Source organism: Podarcis cretensis (assembly GCF_951804945.1).
Source record: "Podarcis cretensis genome assembly, chromosome: 2".
Taxonomy (NCBI): Eukaryota; Metazoa; Chordata; class Lepidosauria; order Squamata; family Lacertidae; genus Podarcis; species Podarcis cretensis.
In genome coordinates, this window is record NC_137171.1 from 28,951,282 (window position 1) to 28,968,246 (window position 16,965).

The 16,965-nt window shown below is 43.0% G+C and overlaps 1 protein-coding gene across 1 annotated transcript in view; it reads left to right on the plus strand.

Annotated features, from left to right (window-relative positions):
- SLC38A10 (solute carrier family 38 member 10) overlaps positions 1-16,965 on the plus strand; it is an 85,354-nt gene that overhangs the window by 29,677 nt on the left and 38,712 nt on the right. Inside the window, exons 7-10 of the mRNA XM_079965376.1 lie at positions 1,947-2,049; positions 4,714-4,896; positions 7,231-7,342; positions 9,321-9,427. Of these exons, the coding sequence (XP_079821502.1) occupies positions 1,947-2,049; positions 4,714-4,896; positions 7,231-7,342; positions 9,321-9,427 (505 nt within the window). The remainder of the gene's footprint in view (positions 1-1,946; positions 2,050-4,713; positions 4,897-7,230; positions 7,343-9,320; positions 9,428-16,965) is intronic.

A 16,965-nucleotide genomic window follows, 5' to 3' on the forward strand; every position in this document is an offset into this window, starting at 1 on the left:
TTTTATAATAATTTTTATTCGTTTTTCAAACAGATAACAAAAGCAACACAAAACAACACAATTTCCAACTCATCGTTTCATACCCTTCTTTCTTTTGACTTCCCCATACCTCCCCATCCCTGCATCCTTGTTTAATGGTTCTTTAGCAACCCTTAGGTCCATTATCTTAATTCCCTTTCATAAAAGTTCCTTTAGTTTTTTTGATTACTGCTGCAATTCTTTACCTCTTACCCCCTGACATCTTAACATTCCTCAATTTTACAATTGTTTTTAAGATATATTTTAAATTTTTTCCAGTCCTCTTCCACTGTCTCTTTCCCCTGGTCACGGATTCTGCCCGTCATCTCGGCCAGTCCCATAAAGTCAATCACCTTTGTTTGCCATTCTTCCAGAGTAGGTAGTTCTTGCGTCTTCCAATACTTTGCCAGTAGAATTCTTGCTGCTGTTGTGGCGTACATAAAAAAAATCCTATCCTTCCTTAACACCACTTGGCCAACCATGCCCAAAAGGAAAGCCTCTGGTTTCTTAGGAAAAGTCCACTTAAGGACCTTCTTAATTTCATTATAGATCATTTCCCAGAAAGCTTTAACCTTTGGGCAGGTCCACCAAAGATGGTAGAAGGTGCCTTCAGTCTCATTACATTTCCAACACTTATTATTAGGCAAATGGTAAATTTTTGCAAGCTTGACTGGGGTCATGTACCACCGATAGATCATTTTCATAATATTTTCTTTTAAAGCATTACATGCAGTAAATTTGATACCGGTGGTCCATAACTGTTCCCAGTCAGCAAACATAATATCATGACCAATATCTTGTGCCCATTTAATCATTGCTGATTTCACCGTTTCATCCTGTGTATTCCATTTCAACAGCAAGTTGTACATTTTTGATAAGTTCTTAGTATTGGATTCCAACAGTTCTGTTTCTAATTTTGACTTCTCTTTCTGAAATCCTATTTTCCTGTCCTGTTTAAATGTTTCATTTATCTGATGGTAATGCAACCAATCTCGAACCTTAGGCTTTAATTTCTCATAACTCTGCAGTTTCACCCTTTCACCATCATATTCTAAAATCTCATAATATTTTGGCCATTTAGTGTCCATATTAAGCTTTTTAACTTCCCTAGCTTCCATTGGTGACACCCACCTGGGGGTTTTACTTTCCAGCAGATCTTTATATCTAATCCAAACATTATACAATGCTTTCCTTACAATATGGTTTTTAAAACTTTTATACACCTTTACCTTGTCATACCATAAGTATGCATGCCAACCAAAGTTATTGTCATACCCTTCCACTATCTACTTCCCCTCTCAAGGTGTCCCTGTGTGTTCAAGAGCATGTGGTCAAGTCAGGCCCATGCATCCTCTGGCTGCTGCAATAAGCCGTACACCTGATGTTAGGAAAAAGCTTTTCCATGTGCATAAGCACCCAAGCCCCATGTAATTGGCCCTTCCGCTTTTCTGTGAGTTGAGCTCAAGCATCAGTGCTGAAATACGACAGGCGCAGTGTTTAGTCTTGGTTGTTTAACTTTTCTCTTTGACAATATGATGCTCTAGCTCTCTTTCTGCTCGTTATTCTGTAAACACCGCATTGCTTTAATTATCAGCTCGGGATGCTCCAAGAACAATAATCTGCAGTGTGCTGTCTGGAGCTCTGCCACTGGTGTCTGAGGCAAACAAGCAGTCATTCACGTTGCGACATTTTTATTTTTAAAATATGTGAAATATTTACATTGCACATGTGGCAATGGCAGGCAGGGAGGGAGGGAGCAGGAATATACTGGTACCACTTAAACTTGTGAGTGTTCAGAAACCTCTTGGCGTAAACTGCAGTAGAGAGGCAAGTGCCTGAATTCCATGTGGGGAAGGTGTCAGCAAGCACACTCTACCGGCAAGGGAGAATTTCCTGACATGTTTTAACATTTCCCTGCTTTTCTGCAGCCAGGTCTTGCCAACCTACGACAGTCTGGATGAGCCGTCGGTTAAAATCATGAGTTCCATCTTTGCCTCGTCGCTAAACGTGGTCACTACCTTTTATATTACGGTAAGAAACCTTTAAAAACAACAACAACAACAATTCCTCTTTGCTCCATCTCCTTCCCAAAGTAAAAAAAAAAATATTCCTCTGAGCATGTTTTGTAGAAGTGTAGAAACAACTGTGGGGACATTTTCTGCCACGTGCAATGGACATTCTCTGGGGACATTTCCAGAGCAGCAGAGACAGCACTTGGAGTGTGTGTGGGAAAAACCCCTTACTCTTATTGAACAGTAAGAAAGATATAGTTTTAACATGATCCATACCTACCAGAGATGCCTCTACAGGTACTAGAAATACTGGGACTGACAACAGTAGAACTTGTTTCATCAGTATCCTGAGATCAGGATGAGCATTACATATATTCCTCATTTGCCCTTTGCTGCTCTCAGAGTTAAGGCTAGTACATGCCTGTGAAGGGGCGGGAGGAAGAAGTGGTGATGTGTTCATCACAAGTTAGTCATGGATGGAGAGATGGAGTGACATCTGACATCAACACAGCTGAGAGAGAATTGGCTCTGTGTACAACTTGGGGTGGGGACGTGGGTTAAACCACAGAGCCTAGGACTTGACGATCAGAAGGTTGGCAGTTCGAATCCCCACGACGGGGTGAGCTCCCATTGCTTGGTCCCTGCTCCTGCCAACCTAGCAGTTCGAAAGCACGTCAAAGTGCAAGTAGATAAATAGGTACCACTCCGGCGGAAAGGAAAACAGCATTTCTGCTGTGGTTCGCCAGAAGCGGCTTAGTCATGCTGGCCACATAACCCAGAAGCTGTATGCCGGCTCCCTCGGCCAGTAAAGCAAGCAACCCCAGAGCGCCACAACCCCAGAGTCATTTGCGATTGACCTAACGGTCAGGGATCCCTTTACCTTTACAACTAGGGGTGAACTCAGAGGAAAAAGCTATCAAATCTCTGGCGCTTTTATTGGGAAAAGAATACAAGAAGTGTAAATGGAAGGGATGGTTTTTTTTAGATAAGCATGGAAAATCACGAAAAGCGCAACAGGAAATGGGAACGGAAGTTACAGAACTGGGTGCAAATTAATGGATACATAGCAGGGAAAGAGCTGTGGAATAATATCTCTCATCGTAGTGGAGAGGCTCTTATATTGACAAAGGCAGAAATATTTATTGTTTAATATGGAGGAATGGATATTGAAGTTATTGGAGGCAAAGTTGATACGTTTGGCTAGAGAAAAAAACTGCCGGCATTTATTAATAATAATAGTTAGAGAGCCCCTTTTGGACTTTTTGTGTGAAAAGAAAATGAATTGATTTCAGACATTTGGGTCTCAAGACTGAGAAAATATTGCTTAACAGAAAGTAGAACAGTTGGATATCATCCTAGAGTGAATGTTTCGAATAATTTATTTTATTTAACTGACAGACAAAAATCAGAAGTTAGTTCATTCATTCATTCCTTCTTTCCTTCTATTCTTTCCATCTTTTTTTATCTTCTTTCTTCTCTTTCTTCGCTTTTGTTTTCCTTTGTTGTCCTATGCTCTGGGCTGTTATTGGGGTCCAAGGATTACACACACATGAAAGTGGTGGATTTATGGAAGGATCCTGAGTGAGAGACAGGGAAGGGAGAGACTGGGAGAAGAAAGCAAAGCTCCCAGGTGAGAGAGCATGGAGGGTCCACCACTTTCTGTGTGAGACAAGGGTTAAAAGCTAACTTTGACAGAGGACTCTGTACTTTCTTTTCTCTTTCTTTCTTTCTTTTTTTTTTGTTTTCATTTAGATTAGTTTCTTTAGAGTTCCTCCTTTGCTGAGCTGTAGTCACTCCTCTCCTCTCAGTACCATCAAACTATTAATACCATTGGTTGGGCTTGGAACATTGGAATGCAATGAACCACACTTGTAACATCATCATCATCATCATCATCATCATCATCATTATTATTATTATTCAGATTTTTATCCTGCCCTTCCTTTGTAGAGTAGCCTGAAGTACTTCATTATAAGCTTGTTGGCTGCTAGGAAAACATGAAGTATGCCATGTCACATAAAATATATCACATAAAAGCCAATTAAATGTAAGGAGAATGTCATGACAAGGGAGAGTTGATGTTTTGGGGTCGGTTACTTCTACTCCCTTGGTTACTATCTTGACTTCCATAGCAGTATTTGGAACAGTCCAAGGTCATTATCTCTACTCATGATGATAAAAATGTGGCCATGGCTTCAAAGTGAGTGTTCGCATTTGAGATGTCAGGGAAAATGTGAAGTTATTGCAATATTGTCACTTTTTGGAAGGCATCCTTACATGTTGTCATAGCCAGGTGCTTGGAATGACTTAATGTCATCCCACTGCTTTGTATCATAGTAGAAGATTTGTTTTACTCTGTCATAAATCCATTCTGCATCTGCTCTTTTCATACCGCATGCAGCTCTGGTCACCCAGCCTTGGGAAAGATACATGGGAATTTGGAAATGTATAGAGAAACCCAACAAAAGTGATGTGAGATCTCGGATATCTTTTTTTTTTTTAATGATCCAGAGCTTAAAGAATTTGGACTAATCAGTTGGGAGTGTGGGATAAAGATGTGATTAATTGAAAATAGTCTTCCACTGTCTTGAGGACAGGCTCAAGGGACGCCCAGTTTTCTGTTCTTTCTGTTGAACAAATGTATGTGACCACTGAAAGTAATTCCCCTTTCCTCCTTGAACAGGTGGGGTTCTTTGGCTATGTGAGCTACATCGGAGACATTGAGGGGAATGTGCTCATGAACTTCCCTTCGAATGTAGTGACCGAGATGATCCGTGTGGGGTTCATGATGTCTGTAGCTGTTGGGTTCCCTATGATGATTCTGCCCTGCCGGCAGGCGTTGAATACCCTACTCTTTGAACAGCAGGTAAAGCCCTTGTGGTTCAGTACAGTTCCTTGTTCTTGACTTAACTGTGATGTTTTTAGGCTTCCTTCACCTTAAACCAGGAGTGTCCTCACATCTTTGCCCTTCTCTGTTCTCTCCCCCACTTCCCACTTTTATCTTTCACGTGAAAAGAATGAGCAAAATTACTCCCTTCCAGGCTTAGAGGTGGTGGTCACACTTAGTGGCGTTTTGGTCTGATGTCTCCTCATTTCTTCATCACCAGGAACTGTAGTATTGAGCAAGTTTTGCTATGTTTGACTAAAAAGGAGAAAGTGGTTATGTTTCTATGGAAAAATAGCATTAAGTAGCTTTCAGGGTGGTCAGGGAGAAATGGTGATACTTGCTGCAAGCTTTCCTGTGCATAACTATAGCGCCTGTAGAAACAGCTGCAGGCTATTATCCATGTATTTCAGGTGATTGGGTACCGTAAGGTAGTACACGACCTAAAACATACTGAACTCTATCGTGGAGAAACAATGTGGTATCAGACCAGCCATCACAATGTGTGACCAAATCCTAGGGTAGGGATGGGGAACTTGTGGTTCTTCAGATGTTGTCAGACTCCGACTCTCCTCATCCCTGGCTGGAACTGATGGGAGTTGGAGTCCAGCAACATCTGCAGGACCACAGGTTCCCCCCTCTAGTAATAGGGGAAGGAAGTGGCAATTACCTCCTTTTCTGTGCCTTACACCACTTTGTTTCCCAGCCTGCTATATGGAAAGCTGTTCTGACACTTGTGCTACTCTAATGCAGTGTATTCCCCTCCTTAGGTTCCTTGTGGTCTTCTGTGTAACAACTGTACATACTACTGGGGGGCGGAATACACATGATGTAACTAGCAAAGTAGAATTATTTCTGCAGGTGGATCTTGGCCGCAGGAACTATTTTATGACTGCTAGTTCAAATATCTGCATATTGGTTTGAAGTCTAAATGTCACCTCCTGTGATCCACTGTTTTGGAGAAGAACTCGCTTCCAGGCCATGAAAAACTTTTACACACATTTAAACTTGGTAGGCATATAAAGACAAAATCAAAATCCAACCTACAGCATTTGAACAGGAGACACTGAGTTATTTGGGAGCGATAAGAGGTTTATAACATCTATAGGTGGCTTTTGGAGTCTGACAAGGAGTCAAATGACTTGCTGCATACATTAGGGGATAAAGTTTAGATAGATGGAAATAAATGATGGGAATGCTCCATGGTTAAAGCCACTATATAAAACAACATCTGCCACTGCCAGAGAGCGGTCATTATATAAATGGTATTTGACAGTGATGAAATTATCTCTGATAAACCCTAATCTTTCTCCTATATGTTGTAAAGTATGTGGTGTGGATGGTACATACATCCACATGTGGTGGGATTGCCCTCGGGTACACGTGTTTTGGAAGCTGGTATGCTGGGAGATAAGTCAGATTGCTGGTCTTGGAATATCTTCATCTCCAACTTTGGCTCTGTTAAATATGTTTTTTGGATAGAAATTTAGATCATGATCATAAAATGCTGTTAATTCATTTATTCTCAGCTGCACAAGCAGTGTGTAGCTCAGAACTGGAAGACGCTGCAGAACGTAAATGTTGAGCAGCAGTTTCAAAATGTTTGGCAAAGTGTCTTTAGAGAAATTATCACAAGAACTAAGGGTAACCAAGGGACAAGAGATAAAAGACTCATTTGGGAAAATAAGGGAAGGGTTTATTGACTTTGCAAGTGTAAACGATAATGCCTGCTCCCTGCCCTTGATATACACTAGACTATGGACCTTTTGAATTATCTCTTCATCTCAAAACTCTGAAAGGGAAGATCCTGTAAAGAAAATATAAAGGAGAAAGAAAGAATTAAGATTATCAGTATGTATAGTTAATTGAGCTGTCTCAAGTCTACTATGTTCATAACTCACTCTCTGCATCTGTTCTGCTTGTTTCATTCTTAATCTGTATCTTCAAATAAGTTCAGTAACTATTTTTTAAAAAATAAAAAATCAAAAGATGAGAAAATCTGTAATTTAGTAATCCAAATTATGCTGACCAGCAGCGGTGATCTCATAGCCTTCATGATATTTCAGGCTGCGGTCATGAAGCCACATTGGTATGGTTAATTTAGAAACTTACAGGTATAAGGCTTAGGCTTCAGTGGGTAATGCCCACATCATATCAAATAGTTGGGAATATTGGGAGGAGACTGTAGTTCAAATGCTTCCAGCTATGTAGACATCAGAGACAGGTTCCCAGAAACAGAGAGGAAAATCCCTTTTTGTCTAAATAAAAAAAATTAAAAGAACTGATTGATTCATTAACCTTTTCTTTTTTAATTAGCAAAAAGATGGGACATTTGCTGCAGGTGGTTATATGCCACCTCTCCGATTTAAAGCCCTGACACTAGCAGTTGTGTTTGGAACCATGGTTGGAGGAATCATGATCCCAAACGGTAAGTGAAATCTGCTTCTTAATTATTTGCGTTTTCACTCTCCCCATCTCTAGTCTTTAGGGTTTGTAGCAAGTTTGCATGCCTTTCGGCTAAATTACACATATAAAAGCCTCCCATGTGCCTATGAAGATTTGAACGCGCATAAAATGTATATTCAGTTATTCTGAAATGCACGTAGAAATGATCACATTAGTTTAATTATAGCTACTGAAGTCTACTTCAAATAGAAAAGTTTCATAGTGCTTGGAGAAGGTGCTTAGGGGCATTCTACAATAGCTGCTTTTTTAATATTTTGTATTGTATCTTTGTAAAATGCTTAAAGACTGTTTTAGTTAAGTGGCATCTACATTGTTCAAATAAAAGACAATATCGGCACAGTCACAGGAAATGCCTATCTGCAGGTATTTACTGCCTTTGCTTGATGCTTCAGTAGAGACTAGTCAGGAAGTAATTTCTGGTCATGACACAGTACAGGGAATGAGCGAGTCTTTATGCATAGTTCAAGCCATTTAAATGCTGCAACTCCCGCCCCGCCCCCCCACTCCCAGTGCAATTTAGCACAGTTAGATGATGATATTGTAAACATTTGTAACTGCCTTAGATCATGCATTACAGTATGTGGGTGTTGATAAGCAGCCTGCTACTAGCTACCACCTCTTGAGCCGATGATTGTGGGTGTTTCATAGCGGCATATGGTATTATAAGTTTAAATATGTGTCTGTGTGCTGTTTCTTTATACCTCTGAATTCAGAGATGTGTATCTGTGCACAGAACTGGAGTGATTATACTTCTGAACGTTTGCTTATTATCGGCACACCATTTTTTTTTCATTTGGCTGTGCCCTCCATGTTTGTTTCCACCCATTTCTTTTGCATTCTTATTCCCAAGGATTTATATAGTTCTGGGACATCTTGCTTTGAAACGGTCTTCGTTCTATATAGGACTAAGCCTAGCTTAACCTTCTGTTCTCTAAGTTGCTTGCAGCCATCTTGGTATACATACATAGTACCGACGAGGACATCAAATATCTATGTGCCCGGTGTCGTCTTCAAGATCTGGTCATATATATTTGTAGGGGAGGCAGAAGGAGCACTGAGCTACAGAGGGGTTTATCAGATTCCATGTAAGCAACTTAGCCAGGTAGAAAATTGGATCAAGATCTTCAGAAGGTCTGGGAGCCAGTGTAGTTTAATGGTTAGCGTCTTGGACTAGGACATGGGATATAAAAACTCATATCCCTGTTTGGCTATGAACCTCACCCAGATAGTGATTATCTCTTGCCCTAGCCTGCCTCACTGGGTAGGATATAAAAAAAAGCCCAAGGGTTTTAGAAAGGGAGGGGTAGAGGGAATAGGGAAAAGGGATTTCCTGGGTTTTTAGTTGCAGTGGGTAACTGCAGCCAGTTGTCTCAAGGTTTTGTCTTGATTCAAAGCTCCAGCATGAAGGATGAAGTTCTACACCTCATGATAACCTTAAGAAATCCAGACTCAGAGAGTGCATATTCAAAATTCACTTATCATGAATTAGTTTTCCCTTAAGTGCCGTTTGTCATCCGACCATAGAAACCATCAGGATGCTTAGAAGTGTGCTTCCCATGCCCTTCAACACGTACTTAAGGGTGAAGCGAGTATTCTAATCCACTTTAGTGAGTGTGAGTATGCCACTACGGGCATCACTTTGTCACACTAAGGAAAGCAGAGCGCCATGGCGTGATCTTGTGCTGTCACTGTCAAGTGGATTACAATCCCCGTGTTACCCATAGCCATACGGGGGGAGGGCAGGGGGAAGGTTGGGGAAGGCACATTCTTCACCGTCCTGCTCATGAGTGGTCGAGGAGTGTCTGAGTCATGCTAAGTGACCTTCAGCTTTTGCCTCCGGACTCCCTTTGAACCACTGACTTAAAGGAACAGTTAACTCGAACGCAATCTCTGTCTTGGCTAGAGCTGTTGCTCACAGTTTGTTTGTTCTTCTTTGCCAGTGGAGACCATCTTGGGCCTAACAGGTGCAACGATGGGAAGCCTCATCTGTTTTATCTGCCCAGCTCTCATTTACAAGAAGATCCACAAGAATGCCCTTTGCTCGCAGGTCAGTGCTGACGCTAATTGACTCCTACCCTGTTTCCAGCTTGCAACAGAGCCTGGGAACTTGGTTAATTTCCCTGCCGCCAAGGAACCCAGTCAGACCTCCTGTTCCACATGGGTGGGAGACATTGCAGTCTGACTTTGAACACACAGCTAGCAGTGTTTGTGTGCATGCATGCATGCAAGCAAGCACACATTTTAGCCTGGGTAACCTTGGAATGCCCCTGCTTTTATCACTTGCAGCCTAAGAAGCACATTAATAGCTGCCTGCAGTCCCCGGGCCAGTGTGCTCCATGCCTTAGCATTTCCAGCATGGAAATTGTATGCAGTATTAAAAGACCTTAAGAGCCCCGCTCTTGGCACCCCTCCTTAGCATTGTGTGCCCTGTTGCTGACCGTTGACTTCCGGGTTCCAGCAAAACAACAACAAATTATTCATAAGAAAAGAAATATGCACACAGATGCAGTGTTGTTACAAAAATATATTTCTCTTTGTTCTAAGCATTTTTAATATAAAAAGCCCACCTTTAAAGTCCTGGTTCATTCAAAGATTATTACCATATTTACTTGAAAGTAATGTGCACTTTTTTGGCAAATTACATTTGCGATAATTAGAGTGCACATTAGATTTGGTGGCGCATTTACATTCGCCAGCAAACCCTTTTTGGGTTTCAAGGTTTTGAAAATTGAGGTGTGCGTTAGATTAAAGTAAATACTGTACTTTCGTGCCACTTTCAACTTTCTCTTCCTTCAAGACTAGCTTCCATCTTTTCATTTCCCCCACTTCGCTACTTTTTAAAAAAATGGAATTGAAATCAAGGTGGACTTGTCATTCTCTCTGACCATAATTTAAATATTCTCAGGCATGCTGTCATTGCTCTGAGGTTAAAGGTCTGCTAGTGCTTAGCAGTGGAATAGGGTTTTTTTGGGGGGGCCTTAAATATGTAGGTTTTTAATATCAGTATAGAATATTTTGTCATGTCAGTGCCATGAATGCAAAGCTGCAATAGGGCATTGGAGTTACTCACCTGAGCTGTGATACATCACAGAACTGGAAAGGTGCCTACCTACGCCTTTCATGCTTTTGCTTGCATATTTGCTGTGTTAATCAAGAAGGATTTTTTTGAACGACCTTGCTGTGCAGGAGCAGGATGTTCAGGCTCCAGGGATGTCCTGTTCCTCCACTACCGTATCGTGTCCAAAATATAATTTTCACCTTCCCACTTCTCCGGGAGATCTCAACAGCTTTTGCATCTCAAACGTGGAGAAGATGCAGAGGCTATTATTGAGACATGACTTTGCAGAGAGGCATTGGGGATTTGCATCGCTGTACAGAACTTGCTCATTCCTTCCGTCTTTAGTTGCCCCTTATCATTCCACCATGTGATCTACATTACCTTGTGCCAGCGCCAAAGAGTAAGCAAGTTGGACAGGCCATTTGGGCCAATCGTTGGTCCTGATCTAATGCTACATTAACTATAGGTAGAGGCCTGAACTCTAGCCTGGGCTTTTGAAGGGAAGGAGCATGTCTGTCACAAGGTGCTCTTTTATGCAGGTTGAGCGGAAGACTTGCGCACAGCAAAATAAATACACACACACACAGAGTTATATTAGCTGCCCAGAGGCAAGTGCCAGCTACTTCACAGTCAAAAAACTTGGGGCTTGCTGACTGCTTGACCCTGGCAGGCCAGTGACAAGGCAAGCAAAGCGGAAATGTCTCTCTTGAAATAAATTACCATTCTGCACAGAACGCTAGGCCAACAGGTTATGCAGGCCAACCAGGGATTCTTTGGCTGTGTGCTTGTGCACAGCTTCAGGAAAGACATCTCTCCTGTGTCAACAGCTAAAAGAGAGCCATGAATCCAGTTTGGTTTTGTGGAAATGTACTTTTCACACTGCAATATGTGGCTTGCTGGTGGTGGTACTAATCAGGATCTGTTGAATGGGGTTGGGAGGTTTCTGAGGAGGGACAGCAGTAGGGAAATTGTGATTAGGAACTAGTGGGAAACTTGACCAAGGAAACACTATGGTGCCTGACCCATCTACACATTTCCTGAACTTTCTCAATAATGTGGGCCGTTCCATTATGTGTGCATATAGAATAGAGTTCTTCAGGGTTGTCTTAAAAGGGGAAAGCGACTGGCCTACCTGTTGGTTACTCACCAAGGCCTAACCTTGTCATGACCTACTTTCTGTTCCTTTGTGTTACCCTCTCTCTGCCTATTATTATTATTATTAATAATAATAATTTGAATAGCAACGCCCTAGAGGTCCCGGGCCCTAAGGAAGTTAGATTAGCTTCAACCAGAGCCAGGGCCTTTTCAACACTGGCTCCGGCCTGGTGGAACACTCTGTCTCATGAGACCAGGGCCCTGTGGGATCTGATTTCTTTCCGCAGGGCCTGTAAGACAGAGTTGTTCCGCCTGGCCTTTGGCTTGGAATCAACTTGATCCCCTCCCCCTCTTTTCTTTTTTCTTTCTCCTTCTGTGATAGAACTCCTATTTGGGGACTTCCCTGGCTTTTTTCTGGCCCATGTAGGACCAGTATGGATAGTTGGCCTTGGTGAAGATTTGACGTATTCATCCCCAAAAAGTTTTTGATTTGAGTTTCTACTGAAATGAGGCTGCATTTTAATGTCATATTTTAATCTTGTTTTTAAGTTGTATTTTAATTCAATTGTTTTTATGGTGTTAGCCGCCCTGAGCCCGGTCCTGGCTGAGGAGGGCGGGGTATAAATAAAATAAGATCCACGTTTTAAAAGGGCATGGGATGTTGATCAGGTCAACCAAAGGCCTGGTTAAAAAGGAATGTTTTTACCTGGAGCCTAAAGGTGCGTAATGAAGGCGCCAGGCAAACTTCCCTGGGGAGAGCATTTCACAGATGGGGAGCCACTGCAGAGAAGGCCTGTTCTCATGTTTCTATCTTCTGGACCCTCGAGGAGGAGGCACACGAAGGACAGCCTCAGGAGATGATCTCAGGGTCCGGGTAGGTTCATATGGAAAGAGGCGGTCCTTGAGGTATTGCAGTCCTGAGCCGTTTAAGGCTTTTATAGGTCAAAACCAGCACTTCGAATTGGACCCGGAAACTAATTGGTAGCCAGTGCAGCCCCTATATTCTGTTTTTACATAGGCCTGGAGTATCCTTCCCACCGACCCCACCCTGCCCTCCCACAACATGCAACTTTGTACTGTATGTAGTTTTCAGACAAATTGGTTTATTCACTTGCCCTTACCCCAACCAGAGTTGCCCTCTGGGCCTTCCTTGCCCAAGAGGCATCAGCATAACAAATTGGCAATATTGAGGCAATGGCAAGCAAACAGTTGCTAGCTACCACCTCTGCTTTAGGCTAACAAGGGAAGAGAAGGAGGTGGCAAACAGTTGCAGTAGAGCAGATCAGAAGCAGCAGAGTTGACCTCTTGATTCCGGTTGGTCTGTTATGTCCCCACGTGCCCCTTGACGATATAACTCATTGCTGCTAGGTTTGCGCCGACAGTTTGCCTTCATCAGCTGTTTGTAGCATAGTCCTGCTGTATTGATAGTGTTGCAAAGCACCCTGAACATGTTTTTTTAATTGAAGGGCAGCACATAGTTCATTAAAACAAACTAGTTTTACAAACGAGCTTGTTCCTATGAGTAAATGAAACCCTCCTCAGTTGAGAGGTCTCTCTCTCTCTCTCTCAGCTCATGGACCTGCCATTTACAAAGACTGGCCCATTTGCCAGTCATGGGACTATACCAGAAACTGGGTGCCCTGTACCAAAGGATGGTGTATGTTTCACAGTTCAAGGTGGACCCTGGAGGAGGCGAGTGAAACATGTGCTCTCCTCCCCCCTCCAACTCGGAACCATTCCTATGGGGGGAGGGAAAAATACATCCCCAGATGTTTTTGTTGGCCGGGAAAAGGGTGTCTAATTCTGCCAACTGGAGTTGTTAATTATTACAGACAGCTGGTCAGTCAACAGCTGGCAGCGAGCCAGAGACCAAGAACGGCAGCTTGGATTAAGTGGCACGGGTAGCTCAGTTGAAAAGCTTGGGATGCTGGAAATATGATTGAGTAACTGAGCAACATGGGGAAGTGTACAGACCCTGGGCTGGGCTTGCAGAGGCGCAGATGACCTGGTAAGCTCACCTTTTGCTGTGATTCCTGTTGTAGGCCTGTATCCTCACTTAGCATAGCGGGCCAGACCTAGGGGCAGACTGAAGGTTGGAGAAAGTTGCTCGAAGGTCTGCAAGCAAAAATGCTTGATTTGTGATGATGAAGAAGAGGAGTTTGGATTTGATATTCCACTTTATCATTACCCTTAGGAGTCTCAAAGCGGCTAACATTTTCCTTTCCCTCCCTCCCCCACAACAAACACTCTGTGAGGTGAGTGGGGCTGAGAGACTTCAGAGAAGTGTGACTAGCCCAAGGTCACCCAGCAGCTGCATGTGGAGGAGCAGGGAAGCGAACCCAGTTCACCAGATTACGAGTCCACCGCTCTTAACCACTACACCACGCTGGCTCTCATGATGGGGAAATGTTAGCCGCCTTTCTCTCTTGAAAGGCTTCCCGAAGCAAGAGCAAAGTCATTGAGAGAGGCAAGAGAGAATTGCATACATAGGCTATTCTTTTTTATATATACAGTGGTACCTCAGATTACATACGCTTCAGGTTACAGACTCCGCTAACCCAGAAATAGTGCTTCAGGTTAAGAACTTTGCTTCAGGATGAGAACAGAAATTGTGCTCCAGCGGCGCGGCGGCAGCAGGAGGCCCCATTAGCTAAAGTGGTGCTTCAGATTAAGAACAGTTTCAGGTTAAGAACGGACCTCCAGAACAAATTAAGTACTTAACCCGAAGTACCACTGTATTATTAGATTTGTACCCCGCTTTTAGAACAGAGCTCTCAAAGCGGATTACAACATTCATAAAGTACAACCCTTCCATGAAATACCTGATCCTTTACAAATTAAAGCACTGAAGGAAATTTGTGAGGATAGATGTTTGGGGCGGGGAGAAATGTAGTGATTCTTCTCTGACACTGGTTAGCAGACGAAAAGGCAGAAGCCAACATGCCTAGAAACGCTTGCGATCAGGTAGCATGAGATGTAGCCATCTAGTAGCAGCAAATGCAGAACACTGAGACTCTCTTTTTTTCTTCTTAAAAGGATCACATTTCTAACCATTGCAGGTTTGCACAAAAGTTTTGCATCTGTGACAGTGTATGCTAAACCTTTGCAAAGTCAACAAGATGGTTAAGCTGAGCTTTCCCACCTGCCTGGCCCATTCAGCCCTTCTTCTATATAGGTGTTCACATTTTCCATTCACTTCTTAAATTTGCAAATTTTGCAGCCATCACTCCTCCCCCACCCCGGCTTATTTTTCAGCTGGATCAATGTGGAATGTTTAAGGAATTGCATCTGGTTGTTGTTGTTTTTTTTAATCACCGTTATCATTAGTCTGGAAGTCTAGATTCATACATGGCTAAAAGGCTCTGTGTTGCACTGCTCACTTGACAGCTAGCACCTCTTTTAGACTAATGATGTCTGAGGATCAAGCTACATGTCACATTGCAGCTGTGTGTAATACTAGCCCAACAGACCCTTCTACGTTGCGAAGCTCGGTGCGTTTGAGGCCCAGAATTGCAAGATAAACATGGGTTTGGAACAATGGTGGGGATAAAGCGAGTGGCAGAGAAGGGTTAAGCATTCCCTTCCTCCCCCCTCGCCACTCTTTCTCTAGTACAAAGCGCCTTCTCCCAAGGGCACTTTGCAGTAGAGAAGGTCGTGTTAACATTACATGTGGCTTTCTGTCACATAGTTTGGCTCTTGAACAATCTGTAACGAAATAGCCACCAACTAAGAATAAGCTTCCTGGATCAGGCTCTGGGTCCATCAGCGTCCCGTTTCCAACGATGACTCATCTGGGAAGCCCATGAGCATGGCATGAAGGTGAAAGTTCCTCCCTGCTGTATTTATCCATGTTCTGGAATTCAGAGGTGCAAGTGAGATCTGATACAAACCATTTTGGCTTGGAGGGCTTCTGTTCAGTGTGCCAGCTCTCCAGGCCCTCTTTCAGAAAATATTCAGTCCATTCCGCTGCACCTGGGTTTTGCATTCCCCACTCCCACCCACACAGCAACAGACAATCAGCATTCTGCAGCTACTGAGCATTCTCAGTCCTTACTGGGCTACTTCCACCCCATATTTATATTTATATTTATATTTATATTTATATTTATATTTATATTTATATTTATATTTATATTTGCAAGCCTTGGGATTTCCAGGAGAATGCAGATGTCTCCCACTTGTTTGACACTAGCCCCTCTTTGGCTGAAAAAGTGTCAAAACACAGTATCTGAGATTGCCGTTAGTATATGTTGTTGTTCTAGGTTCCTTTGGGAGGGAAGGGACCTAGAATGGGAGATGGGAGGAGAGGAAGGAAAAGTCCAGTCATGCAAGCTGAAGTCCACTCTGTAACCCTTGACTTTCTGTGGTTGCTGAGCATGTTCAGTTCTCATTGGAATGTGTTGGAGGGTTCCCCTAAAGTTTTTGCTTTTCGTATCTTGTGTCTGTAAAACTGGGGTCCCCCAAGCCTGCTGATGGTGTGGGTGGAGGAGTAATGTGGTTTTGGAACTTGATATAAAAACATTAATATACAGTGGTACCTCTAGTTACGAACTTAACTTGTTCCAGAGGTCCGTTCTTAACCTGAAACTGTTCTTAACTAGAGGCGTGCTTTCGCTAATGCGGTCTCTTGCTGCCGCTGTGCCGCTGGCACACAATTTCCATTCTCATCCTGGGGCAAAGTAATCAACTCAAGGTAACTCTTCCAGGTTAGCGGAGTTTGTAACCTGAAGCATTTGTAACTCGAGGTACCACTGTAATTAAATATATACTGTCTCTGAACATGCAAGTTTTGTTTCGTTGTCATGGCTGAGAGCTCTGTTTTCCATGAATTTGGCTCACCTTTTTTTCAACCACCTGAGCTAGTTACCACCATCACTTCCTGTGACATTCCAAAGCTATGTTTTGCATGAAACAGTATGAACTTCTGTCTGCTCTGAACTTACCGCCTACCAATTTTACTGGACAACCCCCAAGTTCTGCTATAGTCTTCTATCATCTCCCCCCTTGTCGCCTCCCCCCTGCCCCTGCTAAAAATCCCCAAATGCTTTCTTTGTATGTGCTCCCAAGTCCTTGACTGCTGTGGCTGTTCTTCCTTATGTCTTTTCCAGTGAGATAAAGCTTTTCTGAGAAAGGGCAACATGAACTGTTTGCAGCATTCCAAATGTGGCTGGATGTCAAGCGCGCTTCCCTGCCAAAGGAATGCACATAGCAGATAGTTAAGCATTTATGGTCAAAGATACCACTTACAGTCGCTTCTTCAGCTCTGGATAGCTATGCACACCCATCCAGCATCTATAGAACAGTTGCAGCAACAGGGGACCCTCCCCCAGTTTATGTATCTTCCTCAAACGGGCTGCATGCACGCAGCTGGAGACTGTGCCTGCGCGGAAACTTCCTCTGTTCCTCCCTTTTCAATCCCCTCCTGGTTTGGC